The sequence below is a fragment of the Macrotis lagotis genome, chromosome 1, assembly GCF_037893015.1.
Source record: "Macrotis lagotis isolate mMagLag1 chromosome 1, bilby.v1.9.chrom.fasta, whole genome shotgun sequence".
In the NCBI taxonomy this organism is placed as follows: domain Eukaryota; kingdom Metazoa; phylum Chordata; class Mammalia; order Peramelemorphia; family Peramelidae; genus Macrotis; species Macrotis lagotis.
The window spans coordinates 663348951-663368537 of record NC_133658.1 but is presented as its reverse complement, the minus strand read 5'-3'; the positions used below and the strand labels follow the sequence as shown (position 1 = coordinate 663368537).

Here is a 19587-nt window from a genome sequence, read left to right as displayed (position 1 = left end):
AGTCCAAATGAGTTTTACTTTGTGAATTTGGGAAAAAATATACTTTGGCAAAAAACTTACTTGAAACTTTTCTGTGGGGAAACCATTTAAGCTATTAGAACCAAAAGTAATTTTTGTAAGCATTTACTTCAGCTCCTTTTAATTTTACAAAGCATAAAACTGAGTTCTGAAAATGTATCATGTTCACTAAGGTCACACAACTAAAAAAAAAAAAAGGTAGGACAAGAACTCTGGTCTTCTGAAGCTTAAATCAGTGTTTCAGGTAAGAAGGAACCTGAATCCGCATTCCACCTCTCATAACAAGAGCACCAACACCAAAGATATAGTTATTCTTTAAATAGCAGTTCTTGTAATACTATTTTGTACCTTAAAGGCATTCCATTGTTTATTTATATTCTTTTGTGATTGCTATTTCATTATGCTTATATTTCACCTTTTATATGTAATATAAAATGCATTTTAGGCTTATGTTCTTCCCCTCCCTCCAAATACAGAGTTATAAGTTTGGTGGGTCAGAGGATGCTATAATTATGGTTCATCTAGATTTTAGCATAGTGTTTGACACACTTTCATGCTAATATTCTAGGAAAAAATAGAAATATGTGAACTAGAAGATAGTCTAATTAAGAAGATTTTAAATTGGTTGAATGATTCCACCTAATCAATCAATGAGTATTTTTTCAAATTACTTCATGTCACCTTGCAAAGATGATAGCAGCTGTTCTAGGGAACAGTGTTCTAGGGAACTAAGCTTGGATCTGTGCTATTTAAAATTTTTATCAATGAATTGTATAAAGATGACTAGTTGGATAGTTAACATACTAGATAATGGAGTCATGTAACAAGATTTTGATAAAATAATAACAGTACTTAGAATATGGTAAGTGCTTAAAAAGACTTGCTGCCTGATGGAATACTAGATCAAATTTAATAAGATTAAAAAATCCTATGCATTATTTGGATATTTTTAAAAATCATCATCACAGTGACAAGATAGAGGGAGATATGACTAAACAATAGTTTATATGAAAATGAAGCATTTGAGAGAACTGCCATCTCAAAGTGAGTCAGTACTGTGATATGTCAGGTAAGTAATTTAATGCAGTCAGATTGTATTAAGATATGTAGAGTATCTGAGATTCTATTGAGGGAGGTGACATTTACAAAGTTCTCTGCCTTGTTTGGACTACTGTTTCTAGGTGCTACCTTTTAAGAAAAACATTGATAAATTGGAAAATGTCTGGAGGAGAGTAACTAAGATTCTGAGGGCCTTGAAAATTACTGCATAAAAAGGATTAGTTGATGGAACTGGGGATATCTAGCTGGGAGAAGAAAAAAAAACTTAGGGGTGACATGATAGTTATTCTTATGTATTTGAAAGTATAGAAAGTGAATTAGACTCATTTTATTTGGTTCCAGAACTAGGAGAAATATGTCAAACTGCTAAAAACAGCAATTTTAGGTTCAACATAATGAAAAACTGCCTAATAATCAGAATTATCCAAAAGTGAATGGCTCATCTAAAGAGTTTCCCCCTTCATTGGAGAACTTCCAATAAAACCTGTTCAGCCACTTATTGGATAAATATAGAGGAAATTTGTTCAAGTCTGCATTCATATATTTACTAAGTACCTTCCAACTCTGAAGTTCTATATTTCTGTGAAGTAGTCAAAGAAAACAATAGGGCCCACAGAACTGTTGTTGGGTCACAACATGGTTATTTGTTACATTCTGAATGAGAGACAAGAAACAAGAAAGTCTAAAAGAACAAAGAAAAAGTTCAAGTATATTGAATAAATTTTCTTTGGAGGGATTGTGGGGTAAATATGGATAAACACTACATAAGTTGAAGTTTGAAAAGATTACATTCTCATTAGTTGAGAATGTATTTATATTGGTAAAATTCGAGAAAGTTCCTTAAGTGCTTAGAATATAAATAAAACTAATAACTGATCATTTTAAAAAGGTGTATTTTCCATTAGGTAGGTAACCCAACTTTTATTTTACAGTAAAGAAAGAAGAAGTCATAGGAAAAGTGATGTTGAAACACTTGTCAAATGAATTATAACATCAAAAAAGAACTCAAGTAATTAAGGCCATTATGACTAAAGTACAGAGAAATGAAAAAGTTCATTCATTTTCTGCTATCAAAGAATACCATTACTGACCTTGTAATGCAGAGGACTACAACACAAATGATGGCAATCTGGATGGTTCCAATCACAGCTGCTATTAAGACATACTGAAATCGTACAGGACCAGGAACGACATATAAAACACTGTAGTCCTTTTTTTCACAGTGTTGTCCAGTATAGCCGGCATCACACCTAGAATGAGATATGTTGTCTGGTTAACTCTGGATGCTGAATTAAGGTTGTTTTATTTTGTTTTGAAATTGGGTATTCTTATCTCACTAAGGCTGGAAATGCAGTGGCCACTCATGGACCCTATTCCAATGCTAATCTAGAAACTCCATTTTCCAACCCAGTTGACCTCTTTTTAGGTAGTCTGGTGCCCCTGGGCTCCCAGGGACTTGTCATATTGATGAAAGAAGCCTCATCAGGTTATACCACTATAATTCAGAATGTCCTGGCTCAAGTGATCCACTAATTTTAGCCTCCCCTGTTGTAGGGAGCTACCAGCATGGACCACCAGCCTAAGTATAAGGTCACATGACACCTCACATAAGAGAACTTGGTAAACATGGTCTGCAATCATTTATTTTGCAGATGGTTAAAACTTTTTGTTTGTTTCTAGAGGCAGAAGGTCATTTTTTTATATTCTTAGGATTGATTTCCTTGGAGAGGAAATCACACCAAAAAATCTGTCCTTGAAGACAATATTGAAAGCCAATGGGTGCCTGGGGATATTCATTCTTTCCATATTTCTTTAAGCAAGCCATGGGGTTTGTTTAACTAGAATTTTAATCACCCTATGTCAACATGATTTCTTGGGAAAAGGTTTGTTTCTGATGACACTAGGATATAACAAATGGGATACTTTCCTTTGTTCTTTGGATAATAAATTCCCAGCTCTATGCCCAGAATAAATGTGGAAAATATACTGAGAAGAAGAACATTAATGCTAACATACTTTACTGGTTACAAAGTGAACTTCTTATTCAAAATAACTAATGCTGTGGGAAAATTGTGTATATCATATTTTTAAAAGGTAATGATGATAGAGGCCTTAGAGTTCTGAAGAACAATTAAGGAGGATGAATGATGATCACCTGATATAACTTTACAGTTGGGAACACAAAAATGACAACCCATACATTAGAACTGAGCTGTCTGGCAACAGTATAAGAAACCTGTATACATCAAAGCCTAATTCACCTGGGTGAACGTGTCATTGATTTTTGCACCTCTCTTAGCACTTCACTCTTTGAGTTCTTTATAAACATAGACTAAAACCTTTCCCCTTTCTGCAATAGACATAGTTCAGTAATGGCAGCTCTCCTGAGGAGTGGCACAACAACCCAGATAACCTCTCAGCTATGTTCCTTTTGCCCGACTTCACTAAAAGGCAGGGGTTAGTGAATTCACTGAAGGGAATCACTAAGGGAAGACAATTCTTGACAAGGTGGGTGTGTGAGGGAACCCAAATAAATCTGAGAATTGAGAATTTCGCAGGAGTCTATTTCATTCTGTGTGGTTTGCATCATAATTTCAATCAAGATATATTTGATTTTTCCTTTTAGTTTTTGCCATCTCTAGAATGCTTATATGCAGACAGGGGTATCCATCCTCAAAAATCACTAAGTTATTCTCAAACCAGAAGCCTTAGGCTTGGTTTGGAGATAATGGTTATATAGCTAATATTGTTATAAGAATCTCAACACTTGAAAAAATTATTGGGTTTAGTTCCTACTCATTCTGTGAATATTGATTTAATTCTAGGAGGGCAAAAAGAAACCTTTAAAAAGATGAGGAAAAGAAGAAAAAAAATACAACCTCTTATACAAAGTCATGTGCAGTAAGGCCCCAGGGACAAATACATACCATGAAGTTAAGGATGAACAATATGATTTCTGCTTGCATTGATGGGATTTTTGTGATAACCCCTCTACTTACAACCTCTGTAGGCTAAGTCACCTGTGATAGTAGTATTCTAATCTGAGGGACAACATGACACTTTCCGGAGATTACTTAATAAAAGCAGAGAGCTGTTTCTGCATCCAAAATACTTGAATTCAATGTTCTTTGTTATCTTTGATTTACTAATTTTTTAAAGTTCAGGAGAAAAGTGTTACCTGCAAGATGGCTCCAGCATATTAATTGAATGTTCACACTTCCCATGCAGACAGAAACCATTGTAATGTTCTGGACAAGGAATATAGAGTCCTCTGGCACTTTCTTCCAATTTGTTAGCATTCTCTGTGAACACAGACAACAAAATATGTTTTAAGTAGGCAAAGATCAAGCAATCTGCACAAAGAAGCAAAGCTACTGTCAAGACTTTTTAAAAGGGCAAGACCAAAACAAGTCATTCTTAAGAAAATGTTGGTTCTCCCAACTGTTTGGTGATGAAGATGTGAAATTATCCAGTACTTTTCCTGCTTTTATGCAATCTCCTTCTTCTTTAACAGCCAGTAATGTATCTATGAGTTGTCAGACAGCTTTAATTTGGCTTAAAGAGACTGTACATTGATCATAAAATAACCCATGAAAAGAGCCCATTTTTCTGCCTCTCAAGAGCCCAACAAAATGTCCTTGAGATTAAATTGCTTAGAATGTCTTGATACTTTCTAACTCTGGGAACTTGAAAGGCAAAAGGAGGAGAAGGTTACTCAATTGTTTTTGTAAATAAATGTATCTCAAGTCAAATGAAAATTTCAATGAATGCATTCTCTCAAGCTTATGCATCAAGGAAATGATTTAAGGATTGCTAGAATCCCTTTTTTAAAAGTTAAAAACAAAGACGAATCAGCAAGATTTATTTAAATAACACTCAAATTGGTATTTGCATGGTATATGGTGAAGGCTAATATTAAGTATATTTTAATGTTTATAGTTTGGCACAAATATACAATGCTATGGAAAATATAAACTTAAGAGGAAGAAAATAAAAGCTCTGATCTAAAATCACCTATCTAAAGTGTATACAACTGTTTTTCCTATTATAAACCTTTGAGTAACTCTGAAATGGATATAATGGAACAAAGATAAATTTTGTTTGGTCACTCTTTTGTGAAATCTTGAAAACTTTTCCCCCCATTTTGCATACTGATTCTGTAATCACAGAATTTCAGCTTTTACTGACAGTGCTAAATACCTCACAGAATGAGAATTTGTTGTAATAAATTGAATACCACATTCCTGAAAACCAACCCCAACACATTAGAGAATTGTCTCTTTTCTCCATCTCAACAAAGGATCCCTGTCCTATATCACAAAAGACAAACTGACCAGCCATAATTAGGAGATAGAATAAATTACTGTATTTCTACAATAAATTATTTCCACATATGGGGTTATAATTTTTCTACACTGTGTACATATAATTTCCATCAGTATTAATGAGAGATGAGCATATTCATCAAAGGAGGGAAGATGCCTCCCTCAGTCAGCAATTCTGATGAACTGAGCATTACTTGTGCTTAAAAGGATATATGCAACATCTACACATTTTAATGTCTAAGCACCATCTGCAATATTTTTATGCTCATTTTGTAAAGCATTAAACTGTTAATTACACTTGGTAAATATATTCAGTGATTTTTTTACACAGGGACTTTTGTGTACACATGGTGGTGGGTGATTTTCCAACACTCAGACCTGAATATGTGTCTTTGTTGGATTTAATACAAATATATTTAGCTTGAAGAAGCTTTTCAGTATTTGTCTGTGTGTGTGTGTGTGTGTGTGTGTGTGTGTGTGTGTGTGTGTATGTGTGTGTGGTTAAAGATGTATTCATATCAGTGAACTATTAGTTCCATAAGAGTATAAAATACTAACTGCCTAGAAAATAGTCAATATTAATAATGTAATGAAAAAAGTACTTTGCCCTAATGGGGAACAGTAATACAATGTGAAGTTCCAAGTCATTCCCATTTGGCACATGTCCAAACTTCTGTTTTACAGGGAAGAACCTAGAAACTGCTGGAGATTAGATAGGGAAACATTTGTCAAATGAATGAAATTCAAGTAAAAACATATAAATCTACGTATAAACGGGCAGCTAGGAAGCACAGTAGATAGAGCACCAGCCCTGAAGTCAGAAGGACCTGAGTTCAAATCCAGACTCAGACACTTAAAAAAAATTACCTAGCTTTGTGACCATGGGCAAGTCACTTAACTCCACAGCCTTCCAAAAACAAAAGCAAAAAAATTTACATATATACACAAATGTGCATGCTTCCCACCCCCACCACATTCTGGCCAGGATGGCTTCAGGCTAGAAGAATACAGTGTTCTAGATAACATTGAAAATTGTTATTTGGAATGAAAGTTAAAGAGAAAGAAATAAAAACATTTCTATGTCCTCCTGCCTCATTCTCTCCCCCATTAGGTTGGACATAAATATTTCTTCATTGGCTTTTTTTGTTGTTGTTGTCCTTTGAGCTATTTATGAGCTCTGACATTATAGATGCCTGTAGCAAATTGGAGCAATATATGATCAGTTAATTTTTTGATATAATTCCCAATGAACTAAGAAGGTGATTATTAATCTAGGGTCAATGAACTTACTTTTTTTGAAAATTTAAGTATTTTAAAAACATTTTGACAATTATCTTTTGTTAAGTATTTTATTTCATTGATTACAAAACATTATTCTGAGAACCCTAACCCTAACCCTAACCCTAGGGGGACTTAGGTTTAAACAAACTGACCAAGGGGTTCATGTAACAAGATAAGTTAAGAATCCAAACCCAAGTCTTGCCAGGACTACCCTTGAGGAACTCATGCTCGTGAAACTTCCTAAGGAACAGGCTAAAGTTGACTGTCAGCTTATTGCTGTGCAGTCAGTGGCTACAATGATCAAACTGTGCACAAGCTGTGGAAGGGAAGCTTTAAGCAGTGGGGCTGTGTCTGCCCCATGGCTGGAGTAATGAACCAGCAATGATTCCCACTTGGATCTTATCCTACAAGACATCATTCACCGTTTCCATGGGGGTAACCATTCAGTGCTTTCACATACCTGTAGATGTAGGACCTTTTAAAATAAAATTTCAAGCATTACAATATGATTTCAGTCTTCATAGTTTTCAAAAAGATATAATTAGTGCTTTTTCCCTTTGCCTTTGGCACTTCCCAAAAAATCTAGACATTTTTTTAGCACAAAGATGTATAGCTCAAAAGCCAATTTTTAGGCTATTTTCAGCTTTAACTCTTTTCCCAAACCATGATTTAGCAGGGTGTTTTTCATTCTTTAGCCTTTACTACATCAGAACTGAATAGGAAGCATATTATAAGAGAGAATGTCATAGTGTTGCCATAGCTGAATGCTTTTATGGGGTCCAACATCCCTCCTGGTTCACCACATGAAAGAAGAAAATCTTTTTAGAACAGCTGTTAATCAATTGGGCCCCAGCAAATGGACTTGGTAACACTCTGAATTGTAGATTGTAGGGTAGTATCCAACAAAAAATTGAAATAAAGTATAAAAAAGTGACAGATTATGCAATGAAGAATGCCTACTTTTGTAGGGATATTGAGAGTGCTAACTAAACATTCTAAGGTTGAAATAGTAAATATTACTTTAATAGAAAAGTTTTAGAAATGATCTTTTTTTGGGAGAGGTTGCAAGGCAATGGGGTTAAGTGACTTGCTTAAGGTCACACAGCTAGGCAAATATCAAATATCTGAGCTCAAATTTGAACTCAGATCTTTCTGACTCCAGGACTGGTGCTTTATCCACTGCACCACTTAGCTGCCCCAAAACAAGATAATTTTTAAAAAAGTTATAATGTTAATTTACAAGCAGGATAAGTGTACTTTGAGTAAACATTTGATGACATTGTGATTTTTTTTTATAAAAATACACTTAATCTTTTAAAATAATTCCCATTTTGACAAAGATCTTTATATTTTTAATAATTAAAGCAAATGTAGTATATAATTGATTGAACATTTGAGACAAGGGGAGTTGAAGAAAGCAAGGAATGTAGCTGGAAGCTGTGGTTGCATGTGTGAGAAAAGCAAGAAGGCTAGTAATGAAATAACAAACAGAGGAGTTTAATCTTGATCTTAGAGGTAAGAGTCAGACCTGCATCTTATGGAAATCTCATTGATGACTGTGAACAGGATGGATGAAACTGAAGAGTGACTTGAGGTAGGAAGAACAATTAGCCAGGTTATGGCAACTGTATAAAGAAGAGGCAATTAGAGGCTAGACCATGGCCCTGGTTTCAAGAGTGAAGAATACGGAGTTGTGTTCAAGATATAGAAATGATAATATTTAATAACCTATTAGCTAAGTGAGGTGAGTCAGAAAGAGGAGTTAAAGATATCACCAAGGTTGTGAAATTGTGATGGTAAAGGTGATGACCACTTCAACAGAAATAAGGAAATGGAAAAGAACATTGGTGGAGGATAAAGATATTGAATTCTGTTTTGTGTATACATAAAGCCTTTGAGTCATCTATGGGCTATCTACTCCAGAATGTCCAATAGACAGAACAGATCTGGTAGTCATCAGTACAAAGATGATAAATTAAATTCATGGAAGATGACATCATCACCGAGTGAGAGAGTATAGAGGCAAAAGAGTCTATTGGCATATTCTCTACAGAATTTTTTATGTTCCTAAGATGATTACTCTGCTGCAGGCCCCTTACTCTGCTTCTAACTACCTGCAGTGGAGTAGGAATGTCTCTCTTTTTCTTTCTCTCTTTCTTCTTGTGGCATGTTGGATTTTTTTTTTATCACTGTAAGCATGTTTTTCTTATCGCTGTAGCATGTTGTTTCAGTCCTTTTTTGTCTAGGATGGAACAAGTCTTCCAAAGTTTTTATAACATGAAAGATGGAAAAATAAAAAAAGAAACCTGGAATTTTTTTCCTTCTCTATAGGTTATCACCACTCTCACCTTTTCTCTTATTTCTTCTCCAGGGTCGCCTGGATATCAGCCTTATTCTTTACTGTGATTATCACTTGGCTCAGATGTGTATTATCCCCACATCATGCAAATGGGAACAAGGAGGAACAAGTCTCCTACTACAGGCAAAAGATTTACATTTATTGTTATTTTAAAATTATTTTCAGTTCTAATTAGGTTAACTTCCAGTATTCTCTGTTTTTCCCCCATGAACAGAAAAGCCAAATTGTCTAGTTTTAGATGATATTTAAATAAGATGGATATGCCTCACATTTAACTTAATGGAGAAGTTCATTATTGAATCATTTTTAACTACTTGGTTATATGCCTACTAGAAAATGATGATGGTGTTTGTCTTTTGTTCTCAAAGAAGACCATGACATTAGGGAAGTGATGCGATAACAAACGTGAATTGGATTTGAGTGAGGGGGCTATGCTGGGTCACTAGCATCATTTTTCCTCCAGAACCCTCTGGGTTCATGGGTCAGATATGAATCAGGAAGACTGGAGATGGCTCTGTATGAGAGACAATCAGGGTTAAGTAACTTATTCAAGGTCACACAGCTAGTAAGTGTTGGATGGCACAGTGGATACACTACCAGCCCTGAAATCAGAAGGAGCTGAGTTCAATTCTGACCTTAGATGCTTGACTACAACATATGTACACTTGGTTACCTGCCTATGAGTACTCAACTTGGGCCCTCTTGTTCTTGCTGGATGTTACCTGGGCTTGAGAAGATTATAGGCTGTAATACTGGAAAGTTTTGTGGCATATACATAATGAAGTTAGGAATGTGACCAGGCAAGAAAAAGATGATGACTGCTTCCTGGGCTTTGCTTTTGCTCTTGTACCTTTGCTATCTCATTCCTTTGCATGGAAAATAAAAAGAATCTGGCAAAGAGTACTTGATTTGTAGTTAAGAAATCAGAATTGTTCTTTTACTGCTTGCTGCTTGTATTACCATGAGCAAGTCAACCTCATTGGACTTCAGTTTCCTCATCTATAGCGAGAGAGGGACAAGGATGGAAGAGTTGGACATGACTAAAAGTGACTGAAAAACATCAAGATTAGATAACTTCTGAAATCAGACTGTCATCTATATTTATGAAATTTGGGGTAGAAATTTGGGCTATCAGAGTTCAGACTCAGAAAATCCTTGATACTTTGATGATAGGACAATAAATAAACTGATATTGATTAGCTAGTTTAAAAAATAGTATAACGAACTAGAATTGTAAGGACTTTCTAACTCCTTATAAAGTAGATTTTAAATAAATTTTGAGGTCGCTCTTTATTTCCTTTATTAAAGGAAAATATCAAGGGGATGGTTTGATGATTCTAGAAGGTGAGCTGTAGTATAAATATCCTAACTTTAAGTTAAAAGAGAGATGGCAAATTCTACTTTTCCCGTTATGAGAAAAAGGTGTCCCGTGTTGATAAGGATTTTAACCTGGGGTCAGAAGTCCTACTACTAAGGTTGGCTGAGAGCAGTAGTGACCAGGAGAATATTAGAGCATTTTCTAGCAGCAGCCCTATGAGACTGGCAGGGAGTAACCAGCAGAGATTACCCACCACACTTACATGCCTGGAAAAGACTGCCTGCCTGGCAGAGGCTCTCATGCTTGGCAAAGACCAAATGCTACATGAAACCAGTGGGGGCAACATGATGACATCCTCAGAAGAAATCAGTGACCTGTATTATTGGAGTTATGAGTTAATCCTCCCTGCATGTGCCCTGGTCACATTTCTTGCCCATGTGTGTTCCTTAGATGTATCCATTCTTCCCACTGATGGTTTGTATATTTGTGGGATAGTGGGCACCAAGTAAGTGGGGGGGGGATGTGTGAATAGATATCTCTGCTTTGAGTTATTCTCCTTTGAATAAGCAGTAACAAAAGACACATTATTAGTAGCCTGTGACCTATGGTTTTGAGCAGTTGTAGATCCACATAGTACTTTAAATAAAGGTTAGTTGTCTATAAGAAGCCATGAGACCTGGAGAGATGATTCGCAGGATGCCACACTATTTTATGTAAAAATTGATTGTGCAGAAATAGAAAAAAGAAAAGCTATTTTTTCCTATTATATTTTTTTATATCAAGACTGGACAGAACTTAATTATGAAATTTTGAAGTAAAGATTAGACTATTCAAAGTATTGATTAGAGTTGGTTCTAAAGAAACCATGTACTTCCAAAAATTTTATTTCCTATCTTATCAAGTACAAATCTGTAATGTGGCAGGGAAAAAAGTTATTTCTAGTTTGAATACCTATTTAACTTGTTTAAAAAATAGAAAAGCATTTCTATAGAACCATTTCTGTCTGGAATGCAGCCTGAATTCATACCATTTTCTCTGCTCCCCTGCCATCATAGATTCTCCATGGTAGAAATGAGAACATGAGATGACTCTAGGTCCTCATTCTCTTTATAATAGTCACTGGGGTAGAAACTGAAGAAAATTATTTTGGTTAAAAGTGGTTGACTTGTACAATAGATTTGGAGGAATGTAAGGACATGTTCCATATCCAAGTTCAGTAGAACATGATGACCCAGTTAAACATTTCTAGCTAACTTTAATCTATGTTAAATTGATCAAAGCTTTAAATTCAGAAAAGCACATTTCAAATAAGAGGCCAAGCCCATCAAATCTGGCATTTTGTTGGGATAATGGGAAGCTTCTGATTTTTCAAAAGGACAAGGTAGCTACTGCATCTTGAGTTTTGCTAATAAAACTAGGGCAGGGATGGGGTGGTGGTGGAAAGAATTCTTCCTTATCCCTCTAGCTATAAGCTCCAGTCATAAAATGTGAGATTTGATTACCCTTATCCCTGCTTGCATGACTATAAATGTTATTATTAGTCATAAAATTAAAATAAAGTGAAAGAAATCTAATTCTCATGTTTCTATACTCCCTGAGAAGCCTTTAATGGTATTATTCAAGAATTGTTTCAATTTAAATTGGAAAAAGCACTAGCATCTGAAATATACATAATAATTTTAGTACTAGAATGATTGTAATGGAACAATACTGGCTGATTATTTGCATGGGTTTTTATTATCTGTTTCTAGTGGCAATACATTTGCATAGATAACATCTAATATATCAGTAAAATCTTGATGCAGAAAAAAAAAAACTTGCTCAAACATTTTAACTTACATCCACATATAAAGATAATCTAGCCAGATCTGGCCCAAGATAGGCATATGTAGATCCAGTTAGAAATTTTGGACCATCAAGCACCAATTTCAGCATGATCTCTTTACCAATTACCTACAAAATAACCCCTCTACCAAGCACAATCATGTGGCAATAGGAAGATCTGGGAGTTAACAACCAGGTACAGAAAGAAGGAAGAGACAGGTAACAGTGGCCTTAATCTTCTGTACAGCCTAGCATTTACCCTAGTTCAAGGCCAAACCTGATTCAAGAAACTAATTCCTGAAAACTGAAAAAGTTCAATTTAAGAAGGTTTTCTGTGGAAAGGATATTTTTCCTGGAAGCATAGATGCCTCAAATGTCAATCCATATATATCTGGCTAAATTAGGCAAACTTTTGAATTAATACTACTTACTGATGGCCTCTGGGAACTGAAGCCCTAGTCTATCCTTTTTTCATCTCACTCCTCAATTTGCTCCAAAACTATACAGTCTGGCATGAAATGATGATAAGAAACATTTTGTGCCAGAAAGCCTTCATCTCCATATTCTTGCACTGAATAAGACCTGCCTTCTATATGTTGTCCTGTGGGGGAACGAGATTTTTCTGCCAACTTGTTTACACAGTGGTTAATCTAGATGACCTATCTTAGTGGGTTTCTGTTCTTCATTGATGCAGCAATCATTTATTAAGTCATAAATCAATGACAACTACAAAGCCTTAAGAAATAAATAAGATCAGATTATTTCTATTGCCCATTCAGTAGTAAAAGCTGTTTGATCCCAAACTTTTTTTTCCACTCTCTTATTTCATGGAAATAGACAATATGTTAAAAGATCAAAGAATCATATTTAGAGTTGAGAAACTTGGGGGATTACCTAATCCCCTACCTTTACTCTACAGAGGAGGACTACAGAGTAGTGAATCCATTTGCATCAAGTTGTACAGGTTTTAAGTGTTGGAGCCGGTTTGAAAATAGGTTCTGTGATTAAAAATCCAGTATTCTTGGTTTTGTGCTATACTTTTGGAGATATCTGGGGTTGGAGTATGTGTGTGGTGGAGTCTAGATTGGATCATTTTAGTTGAAGAGCAGGGCCTAGCTTTTATTATTATTATTATTTTGTTTCTTAGAATCCCCAAGATCTGGCCCAGTGCCTTGTCCATACCTGATACATAATAGATACCTTGTTGAATTGAACTGTACATTTCTCTAAATATAGGATAAAAAAGTTTGATAACAAAATTGAAAGGCAATAAGAGCTCTTACATGCCATTTGAGGATAATACTAATCCATCTCCTCTCCAGGTGTTAACTTGCTGAGAAGGATTCTCATGGCAGGCTGTTTGATCTCCATAATTTAATTATGCTTGTGATTTACTCCTCCCTGCCTATTGTCTCTCACTAGTCCTAGAAACCAGTTATTTGTCATTTCCTCCAATGTTACTGTCACCTAGACTGGGGAGTGCCTTTGAAAGATATCTGGAGTTCTTAATAAAAAAGAACCAGAGCTATTTCTTATGGGATAGGTGTCTCCTAATTAATAAATAAGCATTTATTAAGTGTCTACTGTTTACCAGATATTTTTCCAGGTGCTAGGGGATTCAAAGATAGACAGTGAAATAGTCCCTCTTGACAAAGAGTTTATATTCTATTGCTTATTTGCATCTTAAACTCTGAGTAATGGTGGGAAGGCCAGAGGAGAGAGTATAGCAAGAAACTCCTCTGAGTTGGAAGAGCAGCAGGTGTCAGTATGACAGGGAGAATAGGATGCCCCAATTGCAGAGCCAGACTTGCACCTTTTATCATTATGTAGAATTAGGTTATTGGGAACCCAGTGTTCTACAAATAACTGTGTCATCATTTCTAGAATTTTGAAATGACATTTAGCTAGACTTCTTAAAGAGAAGAAACAGAATTATTATTATTGGTGACACTTAATATCTACAGTCTCCTCAAACATACCCTCTGAGAAAAAAGCTTTTAATTTGAAGTACATAGAATTCCAAAGACTCCACGAATAAATTTCAGGGTGGGTGGGTGGGGTCTTTGAACTTAGATGAGGGAAAAATATAACTTTATTTTTACTAATCTCTAACAGAAGCTTAGCATCATCTTTGATTATAAATGTAAGCAATCTCTTTGAGAAGAGCTTTGCAGGATACGCCCCCCCAACACACACACACACACCCGAGTTAAAAACACTCTGACCAAAAGTCTATACTTTAGGCTAGATTGATTAGATCTGTCATCACAGATTCCCTTCCAGGCAAATGAGTCAACTCTGGGACACATAGCAAACACAGAGGAGATACACAGATTCAGGAGAGTGGTAGGAGCAGGGTTCTCTCACAGCTGGCTTTCCAGAAGGGCAGTGCCTTAGTCTGGATGGAACACCCTCAACATGTATAGGAGACAAGATACTGAACCAAGTACAGAGACTGGTCCCTTCTATGCAGTACATCCTAATTGACCCAGAGGCAATGAAATTGCAGTCATATTAATTTCTCTCTCCAAGCGGTACAGGAGAGTAAGGGCTTAAAATCAGAAAGTGTTTCTGTTCACTTGTTTTCAGTTGTGTCTAAATTTCCATTTGGGCTTTTCTTGGCAAAGAAACCAATGTGGTTTATTATTTCTTTCTCCAACTCATTTTACATATGAGAAAACAGGCAAACAGGGTTAAGTGACTAGTCCAGGGTCATACCTCTAGCAAGCATCTGAACTCAAATCCAGCCCTAGATACTAACTAGCTATATAACCCTGGGCAAGTCACTTAACTATGTTGGCCTCAGTTTCCTAAAAATTGGAGATCAAAATAGCATCTACCTCCAGGGTTATAGTGAGAAAAATGAGTTAATATTTGAAGAGTACTTAGTGTAGAACCTGACACAAAGTAGATATAAATTTCACTATCTTTTCTTCTCCTTAAGTACTGGGGGAAGGGGTCTTACCATGGGGCTCATGAACTATTTTACCTACATTTTAATATCTCTATTTTTGTATAATTGGTTTCCTTTGCAGACCTCTATGTTGCAATTTATACATTTAAGCACAATATTCTGAAAAGGATTCCTTAGACTTCACACAGAATGCCAAAGTTGTCCCTGACACATATGCAACAAAAGGCTGTAGAAACCCTGTCCTAGCTAAAGGGCACTTCCACATTTTATGAATGTGGGCCACTTTCATGGAGAGAAGCTTCACTCGCCTCCCTCTTGATAGCTCCAGTGAATTCTGTAGCTTCAGCATGACAAAAGTAACCCAGGGAGAACCTCCCCCATGCTGGGTGATCTGCCATCTTCACTGCCTTTTGCCTTTTTAACCTGCGGTGTCTTAGTCTCCCTTCTAACTAGAATGGAAGAGAAGTATAACAATAGGCTAGGCAGAAATCATAATTCATCGACCCGAGAGGAGGGAATGGCCTACTTCTTTCTTTGTTCTGGAGGTTAATGAAGAAAGCAACAGGTTTTAAAGCCATATACTTTCCATTAACCACATGTTCAGATGTGGAAACTTCATGTATATATCATGTGTATATGAGTATAGACATGCATATGCATATTTGCACATATATACATGTATCATATACGTATATGAATCTATGTAAGAAATATGCCCAGAGAAATACAAAGCAAATTCAGTGATGGTAGAGCACTACTAATAATGGTGAGGATTGTGAAAAGCTTCCAATAAGAGGTGTTATCTAAGTTCTGTTTTGAAGGAAACTAGGGACCCTGAGCAGTAGGTGGAGAGAACAAACAATTCAGTAATTGGTCATCACCTTGGCTGGGAGATAAAATGTTGTATACAGAGAATAGGAAGGGTTGTTTGGTTAGAATGCAAATTGTGGGAAGGGAAGCAATATGGAATTTATTTGTAAACACAGGACAAAGACCATGAAGAGTTTTTTTTTTCCATGAAAAGTTTTAAATAAAGAGAAGAAAAGTTTGTATTTTATCCAGAGGTTATACGGAACCATTAGACCTTGAGCAAGAAGCTTAGATGAACATATCTTCATTGATGAATATCATTCTGGAAGCTTTGAGGAAGACAGATCAAGAAGGAAAGACTGAAAGGAGGAAGACCATTTAAGAGGTTATTTCAATAGTTTAGGAGAAAGGTATATGAGATTAATCTAGGTTGATTGTTGGCTTGAATGAAAGTGAGTGGAGAGAAAGAAATGGATATAAGAGATGCTGTGGAAGTAGAATAGAAAGGATTTTGTCAGTGATTGAATATGAGAGGTGAGGGAGAGGGAAGAACTGCAGATGCCTGAAGAAGTCAACCTAGTTTACTAGAAAGATAGTAGTGCCTTCATCAGAAAAAGCAAAGTTAGAAAAGGTAATGGACTTTGTCGCTGTCTAGTTATTTTGAGTCATGTCCAACTCTTCATGATCTCTTTTAAGATTTGCTTGGCAAGGATACTTGAATGGTCTGATAATTCCTTCTCCAATTCATTTTACAGATGTGAAAATGGAGGTAAAGAGGGTTAAGTGACTTGCCCACGTGGACTCTAGAGGGATGATAATTATTTGATTAGGGTACCTAGGTGGTACAGTAGATAGAATGCTGGGCCTATTTGTGAGACCCTGTAAAAATTGTTGCCACTTTCATTTATGAAATGGTGACTGTAAAAGACATGAATCAGAATATTCTTTGTACTTATTCATATTCATAATGCAGAAATCCAGGTTTATGTGCTATACCTCCACCAATGCTTCCCAAATAATTTGGCTATGGGTTACTTTTAAACTCAATCTGAGTCAATCTGTAGTTCTTCTATGAGAGTTATGAAGGTATGGATATTACTAAGACAAAGGGAATTTGGATATTCTGGGGCAAAATAAAGGAAATTAAGTGTGTTTTAATAACCCAACATCACTGTATGTAATATTTTTATGTAATTTACTATTCATAGAGCAAACTGATACTGGTTTTCATTAACCATATATATATACTGGGGTTACCATAAAGAATCTATAAAAGAAAGTTTGGAAAATACTATTATATATGAATTTGGGCAAAAACTATTGTCTTCCCTGAGGCACGAATCAACCTGCTCAGTCAACCTGTTTATAAGTATCTTATGTGTATAAGGTCTTTGTGTTCTAGCTGACCCAAAATAAACATAGCTCAACTCCTGGGGGGCATTGATAGATATTTGATCTGGAATTCTAGACTATGTCTTTCTAAGAGGGACTTCAATTTCCACCTCTGTGGAGAACATAAGAAGGGATGGATCTGCATCATTCCTTCTTTCCTTACCTATCTCCAAGAAGGAAAAAAAATGGGCTAGAATTGTATCTAAATATCATATCACAAATATTGGTAGTCTAGGGGTGCAATATTTTGGGTCCTAGGATAAACATCATTTTCAACGATCAAGGAGAGACTGTTATTCACTCTCCCCAGTTTTGCTTCTTTCTACCCAACTCTGTTCATACAAAGAACCATCAGTAATAGCAATCAAAGTAATCAGTTAATAGCATTTTGAGAAATTATACAGATTAGAATCCACCATGTATACAAGAGGAAATGAGCTCAATAGGTCACAAGATAATATCTTAGCTCTAGTTACAGAATGATTTGGAGTGGAGGTGGAGATAGTGTGGTAGACTGGTGAGCATCCATTTTTAGTTTCTATGACAGCAATCACTGGAAGCCAAGGGACATATTAAAGGACCAACTTCCTTGTGTCTGTGCTTTTGAGAGTTCCTGGTAGCCATTAAAAACCCATGCTAGCCACTCTTCAACCCATTCCCTTGAAGTCCTCTGCCCAGATGAAGAAGACCCTTCTCTATTTCTGCAGGTATAGCATCCTGGCTCAGGGTTCTCTTTGCTAATCAGTAGTTACCTCTCCTTCCCTATAGGCACTGATGTCTCTCAGGAAAAACCACCTGAGGTTTAGGTAAAAGTGAGGTTACATCATCAGAACATTTTGATCTGAAAGGGACCATAGAAATTATACAATCCAATCCAATTGATTTTACAGATGAAAAACTGAGGCCTAAACTCATGCTCTTTGATTCCAAAACTAATGTCTTTTCTCTTACTTTACATTGTTTCCTTTCAACTTGTTTATATGATATTGCACTGAAAAAAAAAGATACTAGAATTTTCTGTTTCTTTAAAGGTCAACAAAACCCCACATTCTCTAAAAAAAATTTTAATGAGGCAAGATACACTCATTTGAATGTGGCACCAAAGTGGCACCGTGGATGGAGCATCAGGCCCAGAGTTAGAAAGATCTAAGTTCAAGTCACCTAATTTTGCTTGCCTCAGTTTTTTCATCTGTTAAATGAGCTAGAGAAAAAATGGCAAACCATTTTAGTATCTTTGTCAAGAAAACTCCAAAAGGGGATACAAAGAGTAAGACATAAATTAAATGACTGAACAACAAACTCATTTGAAATTCAGAGCATAAATAATTCCTAACAAGACAAATTCTCTCCAGAAAATTGCCTCCTAATATATCCTTGAATGTATTTTCTTAGGTAAAAATCAGTCAATAAACATTTATTAAGCACCTACTCTGTTCCAGACACTGTGCAAAGAAAGTAAAAGATAGTCCCTACTCTAGATGAGATTGCATATTAATTATAATAATGTAGAGGGGCAGCAAGTCAGGAACTACCTGGGTTTATATCCTATCCCTGCTATATACTAGTTATGTGACTCATGCATGGCAAATTACTTAATCTTTAAAATGTCCCAAGTTATAGATAAATTATTGATCTGTACTTTGTTATAGATCTGGATATCCACAAAAAGCTAAAATATATTTGGCACTTAAATATTTACAAAGTGCTCCTATTATTACATTTGACTTTTTAAATGATCTATGATACATGTATACACATGTATATGTACATATACATGTTTATATAATAGAGATATTAAATGAATTTTCAGTCTTTTGTCTTTTCTGATTGATTAGCTATGCAGAACATATACAAATGTTCTGGTTGGTTCTAATCTAACACTTGGAACTTGGGAACTGACTTCTGATGAAGAGTGACTGAAAAACTGGTGCTATATGGAAACAGAGACTTGATTGTCTGAGAAACTGGAGGGATTGAGTCATGCATTGCCAAACTAGAAATGGGTGTGTTTATAAAATGAATGATCTGATTTTCCATTTTATTCTTTGCTTCTTTTCATTCCTGGTGACAAGTGAGGGAGAACTATTATGAAATACTGGTTGGAGTGAATGGTATCCCTATGTCCCATCTGGTCACCATGAGTCTTGTTTTGTTTTACATTTATTCTTTCATGAGTTGATAAATGAAAATTCTGATGTGGTAGTGCCTAGGTTATCAAGGGGTAGATATATATCAGACACTTCAAAAATACCACTGACAAACAGACTCAGTGGTTGAGACTCTGGCA

At 35.7% G+C, this 19587-nt stretch overlaps 1 protein-coding gene across 1 annotated transcript in view; it reads right to left on the bottom strand.

Moving 5' to 3' along the window:
* TMEFF2 (transmembrane protein with EGF like and two follistatin like domains 2) overlaps positions 1–19587 on the bottom strand; it is a 272583-nt gene that overhangs the window by 8191 nt on the left and 244805 nt on the right. The window contains exons 8-9 of the mRNA XM_074215466.1: positions 4256–4379; positions 2169–2327 (exon numbers count right to left, since the gene is read on the bottom strand). Coding sequence (XP_074071567.1) covers positions 2169–2327; positions 4256–4379 — 283 coding nt within the window. The remainder of the gene's footprint in view (positions 1–2168; positions 2328–4255; positions 4380–19587) is intronic.